The 25,133-nt window shown below is 43.0% G+C and overlaps 1 protein-coding gene across 1 annotated transcript in view; it reads right to left on the reverse strand.

Moving 5' to 3' along the window:
- Window positions 1-5,024: 5,024 nt before the first annotated feature.
- gpnmb (glycoprotein (transmembrane) nmb) overlaps window positions 5,025-25,133 on the reverse strand; it is a 29,304-nt gene continuing 9,195 nt past the window's right edge. Inside the window, exons 11-12 of the mRNA XM_029658736.2 lie at window positions 7,414-7,495; window positions 5,025-7,290 (exon numbers count right to left, since the gene is read on the reverse strand). Of these exons, the coding sequence (XP_029514596.1) occupies window positions 7,137-7,290; window positions 7,414-7,495 (236 nt within the window). The 3' untranslated portion in view covers window positions 5,025-7,136. The remainder of the gene's footprint in view (window positions 7,291-7,413; window positions 7,496-25,133) is intronic.

Below are 25,133 nucleotides of genomic sequence, written 5' to 3' on the forward strand. Positions count from 1 at the left end.
TCAGAGGGACACAGAAGAGAATGTAAAGCTTAACGGATGCATCCTGTCTGAGTGTTTCTCATTAACCCTTACCAGTGGCTCTGCTCCAGCTGTTTAACAAATAAATAGGAGTTAGCCTGTTTTGCATGTTATTTTGCCATTAATACATATCACATCAGTTTGCAAACAATGTAAAAAAAACATCATTGAGTTAATAAAGCGGCATACAAACATTCTTCTTTTGCTTTCTGGAGTAAGGCAGCTCCAAAATGCAAGCGTTTCAGCCTAGCTCAGTGCTTTCTGTGGTGGTGGGGCAGCCAGTGGAAAATACGGAGGATAGGGGTTAATGTACTCTAGTTGCGCCATGATTGGTGCAGTGTTCTGTCACTCATGGGGACAATACATTGCTGCAAAATCTATGGGGAGAGTTTGAAAATGTAAGCCCCTTGGGGGCTGCAATAGATTAACATTAAAGTGCCCATCCAATAAGGCTCAAGGTCATAGGTCACAGATAAAATGATGTCAAATCACGTTATATCTACCGTAGCTTTGATTGAACTGATGTCAACATACTTTCAAAACGTTAGGGTTAGTTAGCAGTCATCATGAATCAAGTCGACAATTTTCAATCCTTGTCATATGAAGAGAAATTATAGATAAAATGTATCGGACTATGGACATAAATGGACATAAACATTACACAAAAAGTGTTGGGTGGCAGGGTAGCCTAGTGGTGAGAGCGTTGGACTAGTAACCGCAAGGTTGTAAGTTCAAACCCCAAGGTACAAATCTCTTGTTCTGCCCCTGAACAGGCAGTTAACCCGTCATTGAAAATAAGAATTTGTCCTTAACTGACTTGCCTAGTTAAATAAATGTAAAATAAAAAGTGGAAAAGCGCAGATTCAACCATGAGTGGTTTGGAAGGAATTGGTGTCACATTACAAAGCAATCACTAGACTGCTATTCAGTGGAGTGGGTGTGAAGTCTGTGTTTAAGGGTCTCTTCCAAGATTAAAAGGATAAACATTGACACAGCATTACTTCTGCCGCGTTCAAAACAACTGGACACTCAGCACGGAGATTTAAAAAAAAAAAAAAAAAAGAGCTCCAACTGGGAAAATACGTTTTAAATTATCATCCAATTCGGAATTCCAAATCGGGAACTCTGACCGCTTTCTAGAGCTCCAACCTGAAGATCACTGACATCACGATTAGACCTTGTTTTTTTCTGAGTTCCCAGTTGTCTTGAAAGCACCATAAATCCAGAGAATGCCAGACTTTGATGACGAAGTTTGATGACAAAATTTTCCCATGAAAGATGGCCACACCACCTTCCTGTTCAAGTGAGCACAACAAAACAAGGTGAGTCCAAAAATGTATTGTATTCTGCTGCATAAATTACGTAATATAACAGAAAGATATGTTTACTGTAGCTAAGAAAGTAATACTAAGTGTATGTTTTGTAGTAAGTTGTTAGTAGCCCATGTGCCTCACCCTAATAATTTGGTCCCATAACTAAGCCTATTGTTCTGACTTGGTGGTGCACATTTAGCCTATAAAGCCTGTTTTAGAGAAATGTAATTGAATATTGTAAGAGCTTTCATTGTCTGCTTATATGCCCCCTTCATTTATCCTATGGTTCTGACTTGGTATACAGGGAGAATACTGTAAGAACGGCCCATGTTCTGAATTCTCTCACTGTACATTTCAGAAGTGCTGAAGAAATAGTTCTATTTACTACGTCCATCCGAGCTCGCTCATTAATTTCTTAATCGAAATCACGGATTGCCTCTTACCGCTCGTCGTCTCCTTTGCCATAGTTTCTACATCTCAATTGTCAGTAGAAACCATATTTGTTTAAGCTAGTCAGCCATATCAGCTATGTTTTTTTTAAAGGCAGTAAATGAGGCTGAATTAACTGTTTCCCTGCCAGACAATGCCCCGCTGATAGCTAGCTGTAGCAGTGGTAAGGTGTTGGAACTGCAATTGGGACAGCTTAATGTAGGCCCTAACAGTTTGTGGGCACCGTTTGTCACCGTTACGGTGCAATGAATATACTGTGGGGCAAAAAAGTATTTAGTCAGCCACCAATTGTGGACGTTCTCCCACTTAAAAAGATGAGAGAGGCCTGTAATTTTCATCATAGGTACACTTCAACCATGACAGACAAACTGAGAAAAAAAATCCAGAAAATCACATTGTAGGATTTTTAATTTATTTATTTGCAAATTATGGTGGAAAATAAGTATTTGGTCAATAACAAAAGTTTATCTCAATACTTTGTTATATACCCTTTGTTGGCAATGACAGAGGTCAAACGTTTTCTGTAAGTCTTCACAAGGTTTTCACACACTGTTGCTGGTATTTTGGCCCATTCCTCCATGCAGATCTCCTCAAGAGCAGTGATGTTTTGGGGCTGTTGCTGGCAACACAGACTTTCAACTCCCTCCAAAGCATGCTTTTCAACCGATCGCTGCCTGCACCCGCATGCCCGACTAGCATCACCACCCTGGATGGTTCCGACCTTGAATATGTGGACATCTATAAGTACCTAGATGTCTGGCTAGACTGCAAACTCTCCTTCCAGACTCACATCAAACATCTCCAATCGAAAATCAAATCAAGAGTCGGCTTTCTATTCCGCAACAAAGCCTCCTTCACTCACGCCGCCAAGCTTACCCTAGTAAAACTGACTATCCTACCGATCCTCGACTTCGGCGATGTCATCTACAAAATGGCTTCCAACACTCTACTCAGCAAACTGGATGCAGTCTATCACAGTGCCATCCGTTTTGTCACCAAAGCACCTTATACCACCCACCACTGCGACTTGTATGCTCTAGTCGGCTGGCCCTCGCACATATTCGTCGCCAGACCCACTGGCTCCAGGTCATCTACAAGTCCATGCTAGGTAAAGCCCGCCTTATCTCAGTTCACTGGTCACGATGGCAACACCCATCCGTAGCACGCGCTCCAGCAGGTGTATCTCACTGATCATCCCTAAAGCCAACACCTCATTTGGCCGCCTTTCGTTCCAGTACTCTGCTGCCTGTGACTGGAACGAACTGCAAAATCGCTGAAGTTGAGACTTTATCTCCTCACCAACTTCAAACATCAGCTATCCGAGCAGCTAACCGATCGCTGCAGCTGTACATAGTCTATTGGTAAATAGCCCACCCATTTTCACCTACCTCATTCCCATACTGTTTTTTATTTATTTACTTTTCTGCTCTTTTGCACACCAATATCTCTACCTGTACATGACCATCTGATCATTTATCACTCCAGTGTTAATCTGCAAAATTGTATTATTCGCCTACCTCCTCATGCCTTTTGCACACATTGTATATAGACTGCCCATTTTTTTCTACTGTGTTATTGACTTGTTAATTGTTTACTCCATGTGTAACTCTGTGTTGTCTGTTCACACTGCTATTCTTTATCTTGGCCAGGTCGCAGTTGCAAATGAGAACTTGTTCTCAACTAGCCTACCTGGTTAAATAAAGGTGAAATAAAAAATAAAAAATAAAATAAAAAAAGATTTTCTATGGGGTTGAGATCTGGAGACTGGCTAGGCCACTCCAGGACCTTGAAATGCTTCTTACGAAGCCACTCCTTCGTTGCCCGGGCAGTGTGTTTGGGATCACTGTCATGCTGAAAGACCCAGCCACGTTTCATCTTCAATGCCCTTGCTGATGGAAGGAGGTTTTCACTCAAAATCTCACGATACATGGCCCCATTCATTCTTTCCTTTACACGGAGTGAGATCTTGCGTGGAGCCCCAGATCGAGGGAGATTATCAGCGGTCTTGTATGTCTTCCATTTCCTAATAATTGCTCCCACAGTTGATTTCTTTAAACCAAGCTGCTTACCTATTGCAGATCCAGTCTTCCCAGCCTGGTGCAGGTCTACAATTTTGTTTCTGGTGTCCTTTGACAGCTCTTTGGTCTTGGCCATAGTGGAGTTTGGAGTGTGACTGTTTGAGGTTGTGGACAGGTGTCTTTTATACTGATAACAAGTTCAAACAGGTGCCATTAATACAGGTAATGTTACAGGTCTGTGAGAGCCAGAAATCTTGCTTGTTTGTAGGTGACCAAATACTTATTTTCACCATAATTTGCAAATAAATTCATTAAAAATCCTACAATGTGATTTTCTGGATTTTTTTCTTCTAATTTTGTCTGTCATAGTTGAAATGTACCAATGATGAAAAATACAGGCCTCTCTCATCTTTTTAAGTGGGAGAACTTGCACAATTGGTGGCTGACTAAATACTTTTTTGCCCCACTGTATTGTTTAGTGTAGTGGCTTTGCTGGCATGCATAAAACAATATTTTGGGAGTATGCCCCACCAAGAGTTCACATGCTAAAAGCACCACTGACCCTTACCTCTTCACAGACAAGATCCCTTTGGCAGTGACTATTTCCCAGAAGGCAGCAGCCAACCTGTCGGAAAGTGTGTTTGTGCGTGGCGAGGACATGGTGTTCAGTGTCTGTTCACGACCCCAGTAAATACCTGAAGACTGCCAATGCTGTCGACTACATCTGGGACTTCAAGAACGGCAACCAGCTGGTCACCCATAACAACGTGGCCACGCATGCCTACAGCGCGGTCGGCGAAGTTAACGTGAAGCTGACAGTGGAGGTGGCGATCAAGATCCCGTGCCCCCTGCCAACACTGATGAGTGTTACTTCGCCACAAACTACAGGTACACTCGAGTCACACACCTCACTTCAGAGGATACTACAGGTACACAAATCTAGAAGAAGGTATGTACATAGTACACACAATAATGAGCTTCACCTGCACCGTACTACTGCCACACATGCCTGGTTGGGGGATGGAGCATGTTTTTTGGACTGATTGAGCAGCAGCCTCATGTCCATCTTTGGAGTGTTGTATCATATCTGGTGTCCACATACTTTTGGTCATGTGTCTATGGAGCATGATGAACTGGAATCTGTAGTTCGGTTCTCTAAAGCCAGTACAAACTTCAGCTAACTTTAGCCCCAGTGCAACTGTGTTCGGTGGTCAGTTACTGCAACAGTGTAGTAGTGTCAAAAATCCAACTTTAAATTATATTTAAATCTGGTTACTTGTTTCATCACTTGTAACCCCCCCTACTCCCAAGACACATGCAGATCGGTAGGCTACAGACATTACCAGTATATTCACAAACAGTGGTTAGTTCACAATCTTCATTTGAATCTTTCCAGAACAAAATTACATTTTTAGATTGGTTTGAAATTATGGCTTTTATAATAACTAAATGACTACAATTCAGTACATTCGTGCAACAAATGTAAATGATATGCACATTAGAGAATGGGCAGTGGGATGTACAGTTAAACACTGATAAATCTAATATTTGAACATTTTCTAAAAGTAACACATTGTTAGGCTTGTGAAAGTCTGCAAAGATATTTACTAAATTTGATTTCCAAAACCAACTTCAAAGCAGTTCCATTGGGCCCAGTTCCATTTGAGTTCCTAGCCCCATTTCTCTTTGGAGTTCACAGATCTGAAAAGACTAGGGGAAGAAGCTAGGGATTGAAATGGGAAAGGACCTTACTATCACGCTCACACCAAGGGTGTATTCATTACAGAAACTGTTTACAGTTTAAGAACCAAATGGAAGCCAACAGAGCAAAACAAGTGTCTATTGGACAAATTCAGGTAGGTCCAGCCCCGTTTCGTTCTGTTTAAGAAACGTTTTGCAACAGAATCGGTGGAATGAATACACCCCAGCACTGCCTTAAACACTGCCCCACCCCAACTTCAAAACACTGAGCTTTATTGCAAACTTTTCTTAATTCTTGCTATTTGCCACATACCGTAATTGCTGGACTATTAAGCGCACCCGAATATAAAACGCACCCACTGAATAAAAATAAAAAAAGTATTTTGTACATAAATAAGCCGCACATGTCTATAAGCCGCAGGTGCCTACCGGTACATTGAAACAAATGAACTTTACACAGCCTTTAAACGAAACACGGCTTGTAACAAATTAAACAGTGGCCTACCAAGAAAGTCATTGGTCACTATCTTCCTCCTCCTGTGCACTGAAACCACTGAAGCCATCTCCTTCGGTGTCGGAGTTGAATAGCCTCAGAATTGCTTCATCCGATGTTGGATCGTTTTCATTGTCGCTCTCGTCACTTTCATCCGGAGGCAAATACCCCGCTGAGCTCATGCTGCCCCTTCAACACGCAGCAGTCCAACCTTTCGAAACCCGTTGATGATAGTGGATTTTTTGACAATGCTCCACGCTGTCAGAACCCACTGGCAGACTTCACCATAAGTTGCTCTTCACATGCGGCCCCCGTTTTAGTGAAGGATTTCTCCCCACTTGTCATCCAAGACTCCCACTGAACAAGGAGCGCCACCTGAAATGCACGATTTACACTGATGTCGAGTGGCTGCAAATACTTTGGGCCATCTGCTTTTCTTCCCTCTGAAAGCTGTTGTTGTCTTTTTGCACTGAGTCAGTTCCTCGCGCTGCTGTTTCCAACGTCTTATCATCGACTCATTAAGGCCAAGCTCCCGTGCAGCAGCTCTATTTCCTTTTCCAACAGCCAGATCGATCGCCTTCAACTTGAAAGCTGCATCATATGCATTTCTCCGTGTCTTTGCCATGATGAGGGTGACAAAATTACTACCGTAATCAGAATGATGGGAAGTTTGAGCTCGCTCGATTTACGTCACATTATGTGACGGTGCTCAGTTTTTTGGCGGCATGAATCTTGTGAAAGCGGGAAAAATCCATAAATTAGCGCGTCATTGTATAAACCGCGAGGTTCAAAGCGTGGGAATAAAGTAGCGGCTTAGTCCGGAAATTACGGTACTTGTACTTTTCTACTACAAAGTGAACTAAACAGAAAATATATTAATATTTTCATATTTTTCAGCACATCTTACCTTTTAACAGTGTTACTTTGACAAACTAACTTATAAATGTGCTAAATGTATAATTTGTTACTAAAGAACCTCTAAGTAAAAACGCTTGCGCCTGTTCAGGATTATGTAACGTTACAGAACATTCAGATAGAAATGTATGGTGTAGAACAGATACTCAATATCCTAACTGACAGACGAGTGTAAGTTCTATTTGTTTTATTTCGTTCTGCTTCCCTTCTGTAGTACCGACGGTGGGTCTACACGGGGCGTCTGTCCGTCAGCAGGCGGCGACTCTCCTCGTTGGTGGGGAATATGATCTCCCTCAGCCGGCCCATACGACCCCCGATCTCAACATGGACACTGGCATCCTCCACCAGGGACCTCGTCACAGGTCTGTAGACCTTATAGCGCCTAGGGGGGAGAGGGAGGGAAAGAGGAGAACAGAGAAATGGCATAGAGAGGGAGGAGAGAGATCATGAGTAAGGGAGGCTTGGTGATAGACGTGAGTGTGTGGAACACTGTGGCTTGACTTACTTGTAGACTATGAAGGCAAAGATGGCTACCAGGATAGCACTGGAGGAGAGGACAACCTCTGCAGCATGAGGAGCTTTAGACACTACAAAAGGGAGGGTGGTAAGAAAAAAAAAGGAAAATGGACAGTGATAGAGAGTTGGATCGAGGAGAGGAAGGGAAAGAAGTAGAAAGGAGTGCAAAGAAGAGATGTAGGTATGAGACCAGGAGAGAAGGAAAGTACTTTAGTATCAGGTGCAAACTTAGCACAAGCACTATTAAACAAAACCTAGACAGACTCCTTTGGGTCGAAATGCCCCAGAGGAGACTGTTTTACCTATTTTATCATGGAGAGAGAAATCCTGACAAAGGAGGAGGATATAGCCAACCCCATAAGGAAGAGGAGCTCTACCACGCTCTCATACAGGAAATTCATCCAAACCACTTGAGGTCAGTACAGGGAGTATGTGCACTCTGGGGTATATACAGTGGGGAGAACAAGTATTTGATACACTGCCGATTTTGCAGGTTTTCCTACTTACAAAGCATGTAGAGGTCTGTAATTTGTATCATAGGTACACTTCAACTGTGAGAGACGGAATCTAAAACAAGTAATTCATTTGCATGACATAAGTATTTGATACATCAGAAAAGCAGAACTTAATATTCGGTACAGAAACCTTTGTTTTCAATTACAGAGATTACAGAGATTTCCTGTAGTCATTTAACATAACATTTAAGTCATTTAGCAGACGCTCTTATCCAGAGCGACTTACATGACCAGGTTTGCACACACTGCAGCAGGGATTTTGGCCCACTCCTCCATACAGACCTTCTCCAGATCCTTCAGGTTTCGGGGCTGTCGCTGGGCAATATGGACTTTCAGCTCCCTCCAAAGATTTTCTATTGGGTTCAGGACTGGAGACTGGCTAGGCCACTCCAGGACCTTGAGATGCTTCTTACAGAGCCACTCCTTAGTTGCCCTGGCTGTGTGTTTCGGGTCGTTGTCATGCTGGAAGACCTAGCCATGACCCATCTTCAATGCTCTTACTGAGGGAAGGAGGTTGTTGGCCAAGATCTCGCAATACATGGGCCCATCCATCCTCCCCTCAATACGGTGCAGTCGTCCTGTCCCCTTTGCAGAAAAGCATCCCCAAAGAATGATGTTTCCACCTCCATGCTTCACGGTTGGGATTGTGTTCTTGGGGTTGTACTCATCATGGGGTGGCAGGGTAGCCTAATGGTTAGAGCAGGTTGCAAGTTCAAATCCCCGAGCTGACAAGGTACAAATCTGCCGTTCTGCCCCTGAACAGGCAGTTAACCCACAGTTCCAAGGCCGTCATTGAAAATAAGAATTTGTTCTTAACTGACTTGCCTAGTTAAATAAAGGTAAAATAAAATTAATTTAATTTTTAATTTAAAAAAAAAAAAGGTATTGGTCGGATATTATTCATCCTTCTTCCTCCAAACACGGCGAGTGGAGTTTAGACAAAAAAGCTCTATTTTTGTCTCATCAGACCACATGACCTTCTCACATTCCTCCTCTGGATCATCCAGATGGTCATTGGCAAACTTCAGACGGGCCTGGACATGCGCTGGCTTGAGCAGGGGGACCTTGCGTGCGCTGCAGGATTTTAATCCATGGCGGCGTAGTGTGTTACTAAAGGTTTTCTTTGAGACTGTGGTCCCAGCTCTCTTCAGGTCATTGACCAGGTCCTGCCGTGTAGTTCTGGGCTGATCCCTCACCTTCCTCGTGATCATTGATGCCCCACGAGGCGATATCTTGCATGGAGCCCCAGACCGAGGGTGATTGACCGTCATCTTGAACTTCTTCCATTTTCTAATAATTGCGCCATCAGTTGTTGCCTTCTCACCAAGCTGCTTGCTTATTGTCCTGTAGCCCATCCCAGCCTTGTGCAGGTCTACAATTGTATCCCTGCTGTCCTTAGACAGCTCTCTGGTCTTGGCCATTGTGGAGAGGTTGGAGTCTGTTTGATTGAGTGTGTGGTCAGGTGTCTTTTATACCGGTAACGAGTTCAAACAGGTGCATTTAATACAGGTAATGAGTGGAGAACAGGAGGGCTTCTTAAAGAAAAACTAACAGGTCTGTGAGAGCCGGAATTCTTACTGGTTGGTAGGTGATCAAATACTTATGTCATGCAATAAAATGCAAATTAATTACTTAAAAATCATACAATGTGACTTTCTGGATTTTTGTTTTAGGTTCCATCTCTCACAGTTGAAGTGTACCTATGATAAAAATTACAGACCTCTACATGCTTTGAAAGTAGGAAAACCTGCAACATCGGCAGTGTATCAAATACTTGTTCTCCCCACTGTATATTTTCAGTAAGGAAGCAAGAGCAACGTTTTTGTTCAGAGGAAAACAGTCAAAGGAAAACATGTTGTGTTCAAAGAGAATAATTTGTTCAGTTTGAAGTCACGCATGGCTGACCAGAACTCCATTCAAGTCAACATTAAAGAACTACCTGAATCAGCAGATGATAGTGTTATGACTGAGGTTCTGGCTAAAGCTGGATGTAAGGTGATGTGGAGAGTGATGAGGCGCATGATAAGATACAAGGGTCAATTTACAAACTGCTCCAATGGAGATCGTTTTGTATATGTTGTAGCAGCACCCATCATTCCTATAACACAGTCTGTAAGGATGGGCCCTCACTAAATATTTTATGATGAACAAGGTCCTGTGTGTAGACAGGACTGGCTGACACAATCCCACACTAGAGGGGTTCAGGAGATGGTACAGTACAGTCCTACTACACTGGACAACATAAGGTGCATAGAGGAAACTTTTTCACACTATGTGCAGGAGAACAATCCTGTCCCCATGAGTAGGGCAGACATATCACATATCTCAGCTGAAATGACTGAACGTGAGACTGAGGTTGAAGACGGTAATTCTTCGCTCCCAAGGACAAAGACGGAGTGAATGAAACATTGGAGTTGGTACCTGGTGAGCTAGAGTCTGCAACAGTGACCTCTCATTCCAAGAAAAATAATAAGAGGGAAAATGCTCAAAATGAAGCTGGGAAGGCCTCCCGGGTGGCGCAGTGGTTAAGGGCGCTGTACAGCAGCACCAGCTGTGCCATCAGAGACTCTGGGTTCGCGCCCAGGCTCTGTCGTAACCGGCCGCGACCGGGAGGTCCGTGGGGCGACGCACAATTGGCCTAGAGTCGTCCGGTTTAGGGAGGGCTTGGCCGGTAGGAATGTCCTTGTCTCATCGCGCACCAGCGACTCCTGTGGCGGGCCGGGCGCAGTGCGCGCTAACTAACCAAGGTTGCCAGGTGCACGGTGTTTCCTCTGACACATTGGTGCGGCTGGCTTCCGGGTTGGATGCGCGCTGTGTTAAGAAGCAGTGCGGCTTGGTTGGGTTGTGTATCGGAGGACGCATGACTTTCAACCTTCGTCTCTCCCGAGCCCGTACGGGAGTTGTAGCGATGAGACAAGTTAGTAGCTACTAAAACAATTGGATACCACGAAATTGGGGAGAAAAAGGGAGAAAATTAAAAATGTAAATTAAAAATGAAGCTGGGAAAGTGGCTACTGAGACCAGTGAATATCATAACCCAATAGAAAACCTGGAATAGGGGACCCCAAAGGCGGTGCAATTCTCTGGGGAAAACAAAAGTAGGCGGCCAAACATCGATGCTGGCCTTCATTCAAACAAACCGGAATCAACATACACCAAAGCGGCCCAGGGTACCAAGCTCCCCATCAGAGTCTGGAGTTAGGTCACCTACAGAAAAAAAGGAGGATGTAATTCTGGGAGAAGTGGAAAAAAGTCCCCCTAATTAGCCGTCCAGAACAAAATCATTGATAAAGAATTGAAATAATCTATATTTGAGTAACCTATATTATCTGAGTCAGAGAAGGTCATTCTGTGTATGTGAGCATAACTTCTGTCGCTAACATGGCTTTTCAAGAGAATGAGAAATCTGCTGATAATTTAATTTTAATGCCAACTCTTGATACATGTCTCAAACAAAACCCGCATTCGAGTCAGATGCTCAGTTCCCTTAACCCAGGGATTAGAAAACATTGTACCATGAAACTTTGTCAAAGCGTTAATCAGGCTAAAATGCTCTGGGACCCTCGTTCCAAGCCTAGAGGAATATTGGGAGGTCATCTGAATATTCGTAGCTTTACGAATATTCAGATGTTGCAAACGTTGCTCTAGTCGGCTGGCCCTCGCTACATATTCGTCGCCAGACCCACTGGCTCCAGGTCATCTATAAGTCTATGCTAGGTAAAGCTCCGCCTTATCTCAGTTCACTGGTTACGATAACAACACCCACCCTTAGCACACGTTCCAGCAGGTACATCTCACTGATCATCCCCAAAGCCAACACCCAATTTGGCCGCCTTTCCTTCCAGTTCTCTGCTGCCAGTGACTGGAACGAATTGCAAAATAGCTGAAGTTGGAGACTTTTATTTCCCTCACCAACTTTAAACATCAACTATCTGAGCAGCTAACCGATCACTGCAGCTGTACATAGTCCATCTGTAAATAGCCCACTCAATTTACCTACCTCATACTGTTTTTATTTTATTTACTTTTCTGCTCTTTTCCACACAAGTATCTCTACTTGCACATCATCATCTGCTCATTTATCACTCCAGTGTTAATCTGCTATATTGTAATTATTCGCTCCTATGGCCTATTTATTGCCTACCTCCTCAGGCCTTTTGCACACACTGTATATATACTTTCTTTTCTCTACTGTGTCATTGACTTGTTTGTGTTATTGGCTTGTTTATTGTTTACTCCATGTGTAACTGTTGTTGTCTGTGTCACACTGCTTTGCTTTATCTTGGCCAGGTCGCAGTTGCAAATGAGAACTTGTTCTCAACTAGCATACCTGGTTAAATAAAGGTAAAATAAAAAATAAATAAAAACATTTCTAAGAGTGAACATTTATTGAACGACTAATCTAGATTTTTTTCTGTTTCTCTGAGACATGGCTGAAAAAATCTTCTATTTCTGCCTTTAATGTCCTTGGATATTCCATATTCAGGAGGGACAGGGGAGAGGGCAGAGGGGGTGGATTGCTTATGTACATGAAAGATAACTTTAAGACTCCCGGGTGGCGCAGTGGTCTAAGGCACTGCATCGCCAGAGATTCTGGGTTCGAACCCAGGCTCTGTCGCAGCCAACCGCGACCGAGAGGTCCATGGGGCGTCGCACAATTGGCCCAGCGTCGTCCGGGTTAGGGAGGGTTTGGGCGGCAGGAATATCCTTGTCTCATCGCGCACTAGCGACTCCTGTGGCGGGCCGGGCAGGTCACTAGGTGTACGGTGTTTCCTCTGACACATTGGGGCGGCTGGCTTCCGGGTTGGATGTGCGTTGTGTCAAGAAGCAGTGCGGCTAGGTTGGGTTGTGTTTCGGAGGAAGCATGGCTCTCGACCTTCGCCTCTCCCGAGTCCGTACAGGAGTTGCAGCAATGAGACAAGACTGTAACTACTACCAATTGAATACCACGAAATTGGGGAGACAAAAAGGGGTAAAAAAATAAATGAATAAATAATCATTAAAAAAATAAAACTTTAAATGCAATCGTATCATATGGAAACATGCCAATGACATTGAATGTATGGGGCTGAATGTCATCCTCTCCCCTCATATACAGTGGGGCAAAAAAGTATTTAGTCAGCCACCAATTGTGCAAGTTCTCCCACTTAAAAAGATGAGAGAGGCCTGTAATTTTCCTCATAGGTACACTTAAACCATGACAGACAAAATGAGGGAAAAAAATCCAGAAAATCACTTTGTAGGATTTTTAATGAATTTATTTGCAAATTATGGTGGAAAATAAGTATTTGGTCAATAACAAAAGTTTATCTCAATATTTTGTTATATACCCTTTGTTGGCAATGACAGAGGTCAAACGTTTTCTGTAAGTCTTCACAAGGTTTTCACACACTGTTGCTGGTATTTTGGCCCATTCCTCCATGCAGATCTCCTCTAGAGCAGTGATGTTTTGGGGCTGTTGCTGGGCAACACTGACTTTCAACTCCCTCCAAAGATGTTCTATGGTGTTGAGATCTGGAGACTGGCTAGGCCACTCCAGGACCTTGAAATGCTTCTTACGAAGCCACTCCTTCGTTGCCCGGGCGGTGTGTTTGGGATCAATGTCATGCTGAAAGACCCAGCCATGTTTCATCTTCAATGCCCTTGCTGATGGAAGGAGGTTTTCACTCAAAATCTCACGATACATGGCCCCATTCATTCTTTCCTTTACACGGATCAGTCGTCCTGGTCCCTTTGCATAAAAACAGCCCCATGCTTCACAGTAGGCATGGTGTTCTTTGGATGCAACTCAGCATTCTTTGTCCTCCAAACACGACGAGTTGAGTTTTTACCAAAAAGTTATATTTTGGTTTCATCTGACCATATGACATTCTCCCAATCTTCTTCTGGATCATCCAAATGCTCTCTAGCAAACTTCAGACGGGCCTGGACATGTACTGGCTTAAGCAGGGGGACACGTCTGGCACTGCAGGATTTGAGTCCCTGGCGACGTAGTGTGTTACTGATGGTAGGCTTTGTTACTTTTGTCCCAGCTCTCTGCAGGTCATTCACTAGGTCCCCCCGTGTGGTTCTGGGATTTTTGCTCACCGTTCTTGTGATCATTTTGACCCCACGGGGTGAGATCTTGCATGGAGTCCCAGATCGAGGGAGATTATCAGAGGTCTTGTATGTCTTCCATTTCCTAATAATTGCTCCCACAGTTGATTTCTTCAAACCAAGCTGCTTGCCTATTGCAGATTCAGTCTTCCCAGCCTGGTGCAGGTCTACAATTTTGTTTCTGGTGTCCTTTGACAGCTCTTTGGTCTTGGCCATAGTGGAGTTTGGAGTGTGACTGTTTGAGCTTGTGGACAGGTGTCTTTTATACTGATAACAAGTTCAAACAGGTGCCATTAATACAGGTAACGAGTGGAGGACAGAGGAGCCTCTTAAAAGAAGAAGTTACAGGTCTGTGAGAGCCAGAAATCTTGCTTGCTTGTAGATGACCAAATACTTATTTTCCACCATAATTTGCAAATAAATTCATTAAAAATCCTACAATGCGATTTTTTTTCTCATTTTGTCTGTCATGGTTGAAGTGTACCTATGATGAAAATTACAGGCCTCTCTCATTTTTTAAGTGGGAGAACTTGCACAATTGGTGGCTGACTAAATAGTTTTTTGCCCCACTGTATATATATATATATCTCACTATTATTGGATCATATCGACCACCAACATCTGATATCTTGTTTAATGACCATCTAAATGCCATGCTTAAAGAATGTGATCATAAGAAGGAGATCATCTTCATGGGAAATTTCAATATAAACTGGGAAAACAAAACTTGCAGGAAGAAACTCAGAAATCACAGATTATTTCGAATAACTAAGTCCAGTAATTTACTAACTGGCATATCTGACCACAATGTTACATTGGTGGTTAGAAAGCTCACTAAAAAGAGATTTAAGAACCGTATTGCACTGCACTGAGGCTAGGTAACACTGTCACCACCGATAAATCCACGATAATCGAGAATTTCGATAAGCATTTCTCTACGTCTGGCCTTGCCTTCCTCCTGGCTACCCCAAACAACAGCTCTGCACCCCCCGCAGCTACTTGCCCAAGCCTCCCCAGCTTCTCCTTCACCCAAATCCAGATCGCAGATGCTCTGAAAGAGCTGCAAAACCTGGACCCGTACAAATCAGTTGGGCGAGACAATCTGGACCCTCTCTTTTTAAAATTATCCGCCGCCATTGTTGCAACCCCTATTACCAGTCTGTTCAACCTCTCTTTCGTATCGTCAGATCACTAATGATTGGAAAGTTGCCGCGGTCATCCCCCTCTTCAAAGGGGATGACACTCTAGACCCAAACTGTTACAGACCTATATCCATCCTGCCCTGCCTTTCTAAAGTCTTCGAAAGCCAAGTTAATAAACAGATCACTGACCATTTCGAATCCCACCGTACCATCTCCGCTGTGCAATCCGGTTTCCGAGCTGGTCACGGGTGCACCTCAGCCACGCTCAAGGTACTAAACGATATCATAACCGCCATCGATAAAAGACAGTACTGTGCAGCCGTCTTCATCGACCTGGCCAAGGCTTTCGACTCTGTTAATCACTGTATTCTTATCGGCAGACTCAACAGCCTTGGTTTCTCAAATGACTGCCTCGCCTGGTTCACCAACTACTTCTCTTATAGAGTTCAGTGTGTCAAATCGGAGGGCCTGTTATTCGGACCTCTGGCAGGCTCTATAGGGGTACCACAGGGTTCAATTCTCGGGCCGACTCTTTTCTCTTTATATATCAACGATGTCGCTCTTGCTGTGGGTGATTCCCTGATCCACCTCTACGCAGACGACACCATTCTGTATACATCTGGCCCTTCTTTGGACACTGTGTTCACTAACCTCCAAACGAGCTTCAATGCCATACAACACTCCAACGCTCATCTATCACTCCAGTGTTAATTTGCTAAACTGTAATTACTTCGCCACTATGGCCTATTTATTGCCTTCTCACACCATTTGCACACACTGTATATAGACTCTTTCCCCCCCCCCTATTGTGTTATTGACTGTACGCTTGTTTGTTACATGTGTAACTCAGTGTAGTTGTTTGTGTCGCACTGCTTTGCTTTATCTTGGCCAGGTCGCAGTTGTAAATGAGAACTTGTTCTCAACTAGCTTACCTGGTTAAATAAAAGGTGAAATAAGAAATACATTAAAAAAAACATTAACGTGCAACAGTAAGATTTAAAAAATCCTGAAAAGTGAGCAGAGTAACTACGATGCAGCTATAAATCAAATAGACTGGTCTGATCTGTTAAGCAATGAATGCCCAGAGTTTGGATACAGAACATTTCTGTCAGCTATTGACAAAGTGGATAACTCTTTTACTAGGAAATTTCAACGTAAGCCAAGATGGAAAACCTCTCTACCATGGCTCAATGAGGACCTCTGGAGTCAGATGAGAGAATGGGATTGTTCCTTGAAAAAAGCATTGAAGTCTGGTAAGAATGATGACACGTACATTTGCATCACTGAGAAATAAGGTGGTTAGGAATGTAAAAAATGCATAAGCAGAGGTCTTTCTTAGAGTGATCAATGAAGCAAAAGGTAATGGCAAAGTGATTTGGGAAAATCTCAACAAACTAACAGGGAGAGGAGCTGCAATGTCCAAAAATCATCCTGAATTAAAGGTTAATGGGATTCTAATTCAAGATTCTAATTCAATCTTCAACAATTTTTTTTGTTAACTGTCAGGGAACTGGCTCAAAGATTCTCAACCAAGACCACAGTTCTCACTCCCATAGAAGATAATAAACCAATATTCAGAATTCCTGAAATCTCAGCATCAGCAGTGATTATTAGCTTCTTCATGAGCTCTAGAACAAAAGATGTATTTGATCTAGACACTGTATTACTAAAGAGAACAAATATTCTCTCATTGCCCCTATTGTACATCTTGTTTATCTGTCCATCAAATGTGGGTTCTTCCCCAACGCTTGGAAGTCTGCTGCAGTGATACCTGTGTCATGACGTTGCTCTGTTGGTGAGGTTTATGACCTCCATAGATACCTTTCCCCCTTTTCTCTCTACAGATTGGACTCTTGGAAAGCCCTTTGTTAACATAGAGAGAGTCTGGTAACATCAAACGGTTGGGGAATGGAACCATATTTCGGTAATCCAACCAGTTGACAATATATGTTGGTACTTAACCTCTTGCTTCTACTCGGGACGCTTGCGTCCCAACTAGAGCTCTGGAAATGCAAATGCGCTACGCTAAATGCTAATAGTATTAGTTAAAACTCAAAAGTTCATTAAAATACACATGCAGGGTATCGAATTAAAGCTACACTCGTTGTGAATCCAGGCAACAAGTCAGATTTTTAAAATGCTTTTCGGCGAAAGCATGAGAAGCTATTATCTGATAGCATGTAACACCCCAAAAGACCCACAGGGGACGTAAACAAAATAATTAGCATTTCGGCGTTACACAAACCACACAATAAAATAGAAAACATTCATTACCTTTCACCATCTTCTTTGTTGGCACTCCTAGATGTCCCATAAACACTATTTGGGTCTTTATTTCGATTAAATCGGTCCATATAAAGCCTAGATATCGTTATATGTAGACTGTGTGATAAACGAAAAAAACATCGTTTCAAAACGTAACGTCATTTTTTAAAATTCAAAAAGTCGACGATAAACTTTCACAAAACACTTCGAAATACGTTTGTAATGCAACTTGAGGTATTAGTAAACGTTAATAAGCGATAAAATTCATCAGGAGGCGATGTAGAGATCATTAGCTGTCCGTCTGGAAAAATGTCCGGCTAGAAACTCAACGAAAATATCCGGTCCTAGACCCGAGGAGATACGGTGCCCTGCATGTGTTTGACCAAGAAAAAACTCGAAGGGAAATGACAAGACTCTAGACACCGTGTGGAAGCTGTAGGTACTGCAACCTCAGTCAATTAATTGTGGTTCACCTTTATCAATGGGTTCAAGTAGCGCATGGATATATTTTCCCATTTTCAGTGATCAGTTTTTCCTGTGCTTTTCGATGTAAATGCCGTTCTGGTAAAGCCACAGCAGTGATTTAACCAGTTTTATAAACGTCTGAGTGTTTTCTATCCACACAGACTAAGCAAATGCATATACTATATTCCTGGCATGAGTAGCAGGGCGCTGAAATGTTGCGCGATTTTTAACAGAATGTTCAAAAAAGTAGAGGGTCGACTTAAGAGGTTAAAGAATATGATGTCAGATCAGTTGTAATCTGAGACATTATTACTGATGATAGCATGACAAACTGTATCTTGGAAAGTCTACACATCCTAGTTATCAGATTCACCTGGAATTGTTGTGCAATTTAAATGTTTAAATATGAAACTATTTGTGAAAAGATTAAATGTAATTTTAGCTTCTAAATGAGAGAATTGTTTACATAAGTGAACTATGCTCACTCAGTGGCCCCACCCAAGTGAACAGACATTGGTTGTGAACTATGAAACACGCCCTTCTCTCCACCACTACAAATGCCCATTGGCGAAAGTCAACCTTGTGTTCCCGATGACATCAGGACGGCTGTCCATACGCTTAAAAGGGCTGATTTAAACTACAGAACTAAGCCAACCTCAGCCTGAGCTCTGGTTGCGAATGGTTGACCGATCGACACGCTGGAAGGATGAATTTCGACTATACCAGCCAGAATATAGCATGAGCTCATAGTATGGCAGCTTGCTATGAATTTTGAACTCTTATTCACTAAAGAAGTGATACATCCTAGACGTCGAGTAAACAGCAGCAGCTGTAAACGTGGACTAGGAAAGGACGGACAATCTCTTGAGAAAGACAGGGTACTACAACGTATACATTCTACCACACGACAACGGTACTACAACGAACCATTCTACCACAACATATTCTTCAAAGGACAAAAGAGATCTCTGCTGGGCAACCCAGCCTTCCATCTACAACCAATCTATCGAAGCGCAGCTCAGAGTAAATATTTATTGTATTTTCCTTTTACAAATGGGTGGTTATTTGGAATGCATAAGATTCTGTATTTAAGATAGCATAGCTTCATAAGGTCCGATAAAGACCCAATCCTTTTGTTACTCAGTCTTCCCGCGCTTTCATTCAAACCCAACCCCCTTTCTTTGCGTAACCAGCCGTCATATCGGTTCCGTCCACTGGGGACGTTGTATGACATAATTAGTAATCAATGTATTATCCATCCTGTGTATATGTAATTCTGTGATTATTTAGGTATTTAGTAATGAAAAATAAACCAAGTTTTGTATTGCTGATTCAACTTGTTAGCCAGGGTTTGTGAAGATAATCAAACATTTTACGACGTTCAGATGAGACTGAATAAGGTGACGATTAATAATTGACTGCTATTGATATAAAAGATTACCAGGTCCTTAAGAGTTTATTCGGAAGACAACACCTCTATAAACATTCTTCCGTGGTGCCCCGACTTCCTAGTTAATTACATTTACATGATTAGTTTAATCAGGTAATATTAATTACCAAGAAATTATTTTATAAAATAGCATGTCATATCACTTAATCCGGCATAGCAAAGACAAGACACCTGTTTTAAAATCTGGTGACCCAACACTGGTGGAAAATTACCGACCTATAAGCATGCTTCCAGTGCTATCAAAAGTAGCTGAAAGATGGATGGCTGATCATCTGACTGATCACCTCCTTCAGGGCAACTCCATACATCAAATGCAATTTGGATTCAAACTAACGCTTCTACCGAAACAACCAATTGCTATTTTCTGGAGTGAATAAAATCTAAACTGGACATAGGTGGTGATGTCAGTCTTTTTGGATCTTAAAAAGGCCTTTGATACTGTGAATCATGAGGTCCTCCTATCCAAACTATCCTCCCTTAATCTGTCCACTGAAGTCATTAGTTGGATGTATTCCTATCTGGCAAACAGAAGTCAAAGGGTACGTCTGGGGGACACTCAAGTCGGACTCTCTTTACTATAACACTGGGGCCCCAGAAGGGTCAATATTAGCCCTCCTTCTGTTTACCATCTATATAAATGATCTCCCACTTGTTTGCCTACAAGTTAACACGCAGGTGTTCGCCTTAGCAATCTCACTAGGATAAAGACCTCCTCCATTCCTGTCATTATTGAAAGAGATCGTGATACTGCACATCTCAAAATAGGGCTACTTAATGTTAGATCCCTTACTTCAAAGGCAATTATAGTCAATGAACTAATCACTGATCATAATCTTGATGTGATTGGCCTGACTGAAACATGGCTTAAGCCTGATGAATTTACTGTGTTAAATGAGGCCTCACCTCCTGGCTACAATAGTGACCATATCCCCTGTGCATCCCGCAAAGGCGGAGGTGTTGCTAACATTTACGATAGCAAATTTACACAAAAAAAATGAAGTTTTCATCTTTTGAGCTTCTAGTCAAGAAATCTATGCAGCCTACTCAATCACTTTATTTAGCTACTGTTTACAGGCCTCCTGGGCCATATACAGCGTTCCTCATTGAGTTCCCTGAATTCCTATCGTGACTTTAATATTCACATGGAAACGTCCATTGACTCAGTGGGTTTTGTCCAACATGTTTCTGGACCTACTCACTGTCACAGTCATACTCTGGACCTAGTTTTGTCCCATGGAATAAATGTTGTGGATCTTAATGTTTTTCCTCATAATCCTGGACTATCGGACCACCATTTTATTACGTTTGCAATTGCAACAAATAATCTGCTCAGACCCCAACCAAGGAACATCAAAAGTCGTGCTATAAATTCACAGACAACACAAAGATTCCTTGATGTCCTTCCAGACTCCCTCTGTCTACCCAAGGACATCAGAGGACAAAAATCAGTTAACCACCTAACTGAGGAACTCAATTTAACCTTGCGCAATACCCTAGATGCAGTTGCACCCCTAAAATCTAAAAACATTTCTCATAAGAAACTAGCTCCCTGGTATACAGAAAATACCCGAGCTCTGAGGCAAGCTTCCAGAAAATTGGAAAGGAAATGGCGCCACACCAAACTGGAAGCCTTCCGACTAGCTTGGAAAGACAGTACCGTGCAGTATTGAAGAGCCCTTACTGCTGCATGATCATCCTATTCCAATTTAATTGAGGAAAATAAGGAACAATCCGAAATTCCTTTTTGATACTGTCGCAAAGCTAACTAAAAAGCAGCATTCCCCAAGAGAGGATGGCTTTCACTTCAGCAGTAATAAATTCATGAACTTCTTTGAGGAAAAGATCATGATTATTAGAAAGCAAATTACGGACTTCTCGTTAAATCTGCGTATTCCTTCAAAGCTCAGTTGTCCTGAGTCTGCACAACTCTGCCAGGACCTAGGATCAAGAGAGACACTTAAGTGTTTTAGTACTATATCTCTTGACACAATGATGAAAATAATCATGGCCTCTAAACCTTCAAGATGCATACTGGACCCTATTCCAACTAAACTACTGAAAGAGCTGCTTCCTGTGCTTGGCCCTCCTATGTTGAACATAATAAACGTCTCACATCCACCAGATGTGTACCAAACTCACTAAAAGTGGCAGTAATAAAGCCTCTCTTGAAAAAGCCAAATCTTGACCCAGAAAATATAAAAACTATTGGCCTATATTGAATCTTCCATTCCTCTCAAACATTTTAGAAAAGGCTGTTGCGCAGCAACTCACTGCCTTCCTGAAGACAAACAATGTATACGAAATGCTTCAGTCTGGTTTTAGACCCCATCATAGCACTGAGACTGCACTTGTGAAGGTGGTAAATGACCTTTTAATGGCATTTACATTTACATTTAAGTCATTTAGCAGACGCTCTTATCCAGAGCGACTTACAAATTGGTGCATTCACCTTATGACCTCCAGTGGAACAGTAGTGCATCTAAATCTTTTCAGGGGGAGGGGGGGTGAGAGGGATTACTTTATCCTATCCTAGGTATTCCTTAAAGAGGTGGGGTTTCAGGTGTCTCCGGAAGGTGGTGATTGACTCCGCTGTCCTGGCGTCGTGAGGGAGTTTGTTCCACCATTGGGGGGCCAGAGCAGCGAACAGTTTTGACTGGGCTGAGCGGGAACTGTACTTCCTCAGTGGTAGGGAGGCGAGCAGGCCAGAGGTGGATGAACGCAGTGCCCTTGTTTGGGTGTAGGGCCTGATCAGAGCCTGGAGGTACTGAGGTGCCGTTCCCCTCACAGCTCCGTAGGCAAGCACCATGGTCTTGTAGCGGATGCGAGCTTCAACTGGAAGCCAGTGGAGGGAGCGGAGGAGCGGGGTGACGTGAGAGAACTTGGGAAGGTTGAACACCAGACGGGCTGCGGCGTTCTGGATGAGTTGTAGGGGTTTAATGGCACAGGCAGGGAGCCCAGCCAACAGCGAGTTGCAGTAATCCAGACGGGAGATGACAAGTGCCTGGATTAGGACCTGCGCCGCTTCCTGTGTGAAGCAGGGTCGTACTCTGCGGATGTTGTAGAGCATGAACCTACAGGAACGGGCCACCGCCTTGGGCATCAGACCGAGGCTCTGCATCTGTCCTCGTGCTCCTAGACCTTAGTGCTGCTTTTGATACCATCGATCACCACATTATTTTGGAGAGATTGGAAACCCAAATTGGTCTACAAGGACAAATTCTGGCCTGGTTTAGATCTTATCTGTCGGAAAGATATCAGTTTGTCTCTGTGAATGGTTTGTCCTCTGACAAATCAACTTTACATTTCGGTGTTCCTCAAGGTTCTGTTTTAGGACCACTATCGTTTTCACTATATATTTTACCTCTTGGGGATGTCATTTGAAAACATAATGTTTACTTCCACTGCTATGCAGATGACACACAGCTGTACATTTCAATGAAACATGGTGAAGCCCCAAAATTTCCCTCGCTAGAAGCCTGTGTTTCAGACATAAGGAAGTAGTTGGCTGTAAACTTTCTACTTTTAAACTCGGACAAAACAGAGATGCTTGTTCTAGGTCCCAGGAAACAAAGAGATCTTCTATTGAATCTGACAATTAATCTTAATGGTTGTACAGTCGTCTCAAATAAAACTGTGAAGGACCTCGACGTTACTCTGGACCCTGATCTCTCTTTTGACGAACATATCAAGACTGTCTCAAAGACAGCTTTTTTCCCATCTACGTAACATTGCAAAAATCTGAAACTTTCTGTCCAAAAATTATGCAGAAAAATGTATCCATGCTTTTGTTACTTCTAGGTTAGACTACTGCAATGCTCTACTTTCCGGCTAAAGCACTAAATAAACTTCAGTTAGTGCTAAATACTAGAACCAAAAAATTGGATCATATTACTCCAGTGCTAGCCTCCCTACACTGGCTTCATGTCAAGGCAAGGGCTGATTTCAAGGTTTTACTGCTAACCTACAAAGCATTACATGGGCTTATATACCTATCTCTCTGATTTGGTCCTGCCGTACATACCTACACGTACACTACGGTCACAAGACACAGGCCTCCTAATTGTCCCTAGAATTTCTAAGCAAACAGCTGGAGGCACGGCTTTCTCCTATAGAGCTCAATTTTTATGGAATGGTCTGCCTACCCATGTGAGAGACGGAAACTCGGTCTCAATCTAAGTCTTTACTGAAGACTCATCTCTTCAGTGGGTCATATGATTGAGTGTAGTCTGGCCCAGGAGTGTGAAGGTGAACAGAAAGGCTCTGGAGCAAAGAACCGCCCTTGCTGTCTCCGCCTGGCCGGTTCCTCTCTTTCCACTGGGATTCTCTGCCTCTAACCCTATTACAGGGGCTGAGTCACTGGCTTACTGGTGCTCTTTCATGCCGTCCCTAGGAGGTGTGCGTCACTTCAGTGGGTTAATTAAGTCACCGATGTGATGTTTCAGTCTGGGTTGGCGCCCCCCCTTGGGTTGTGCCGTGGCGGAGATCTTTGTGGGCTATACTAGGCCTTGTCTCAGGATGGTAAGTTGGTGGTTGAAGATTTCCCTCTAGTGGTGTGGGGGCTGTGCTTTGGCAAACTGGGTGGGGTTATATCCTTCCTGTTTGGCCCTGTCCGGGGGTATCATCGGATGGGGCCCACAGTGTCTCCTGACCCCTCCTGTGTCAGCCTCCAATATTTATGCTGCAGTAGTTTATGTGTTGGGGGGCTAGGGTCAGTTTGTTATATATGGAGTACTTCTCCTGTCTTATCCGGTGTCCTGTGTGAATTTAAGTATGCTCTCTCTTTCTTTCTCTCTCTCTCTGAGGACCTGAGCCCTAGGACCATGCCTCAGGACTACCTGGCATGATGACTCCTTGCGGTCCCCAGTCGACCTGGCCGTGCTGCTGCTCCAGTTTCAACTGTTCTGCCTGTGATTATTATTATTTGACCATCCTGGTCATTTATGAACATTTGAACATCTTGGCCATGTTCTGTTATAATCTCTACCCGGCACCGCCAGAAGAGGACTGGCCACCACTCATAGCCTGGTTCCTCTCTAGGTTTCTTCCTAGGTTTTGGCCTTTCTAGGGAGTGTCCTAGCCACCGTGCTTCTACACCTGCATTGCTTGCTGTTTGGGGTTTTAGGCTGGGTTTCTGTACAGAATTTTGAGATATCAGCTGATGTACGAAGGGCTACATAAATACATTTGATTTGATTTTGATTAGATGTATGCAGACGATACAGTTCTGTATGTACACTCAAAACAATTGACAACTGGTTGTTAACAAGTGAACTTTAGCTATGGTACATGTTTCTAAATGGATGACTAATTCTTGCCTGCATTTAAATATCAAGACTGTTTGTATGTACTTCTCTAAGAAATCCATTGATTTTTCCCAACGAGCTGTTCTTGTTAATGAGGAGAATCTGAAAGTTGTGTCTAACTTCAGTCTGAAACCAATTGAATCACTCTACAAACAAACACTTACGATTTTTTATAACAAACCAAACAGTTACCACCATTGTCATTTACAAACATAATTTGTTTAGTCTGGATAGCTTTAAGCAGCACTTACATGCAAGCCTTGTCTTTAAGATGCTCCATGGTCTTGTATTGTTTTACTGAGTATTTGTATTGTGCCTGTATAATTGTCCTTAGCTGCCCTGAGACTACGGGTGCAAATGAGCTTTTGGCAAACCCCAGCACATTTACATGGATGTTGCATTATTGTAATATAGATGTTGATTACTGTGCATTGTCCCCTATACATTTATTTATTTATTTAAACCTCCAACTA

This window comes from Oncorhynchus nerka, linkage group LG4 (assembly GCF_034236695.1).
Source record: "Oncorhynchus nerka isolate Pitt River linkage group LG4, Oner_Uvic_2.0, whole genome shotgun sequence".
In the NCBI taxonomy this organism is placed as follows: domain Eukaryota; kingdom Metazoa; phylum Chordata; class Actinopteri; order Salmoniformes; family Salmonidae; genus Oncorhynchus; species Oncorhynchus nerka.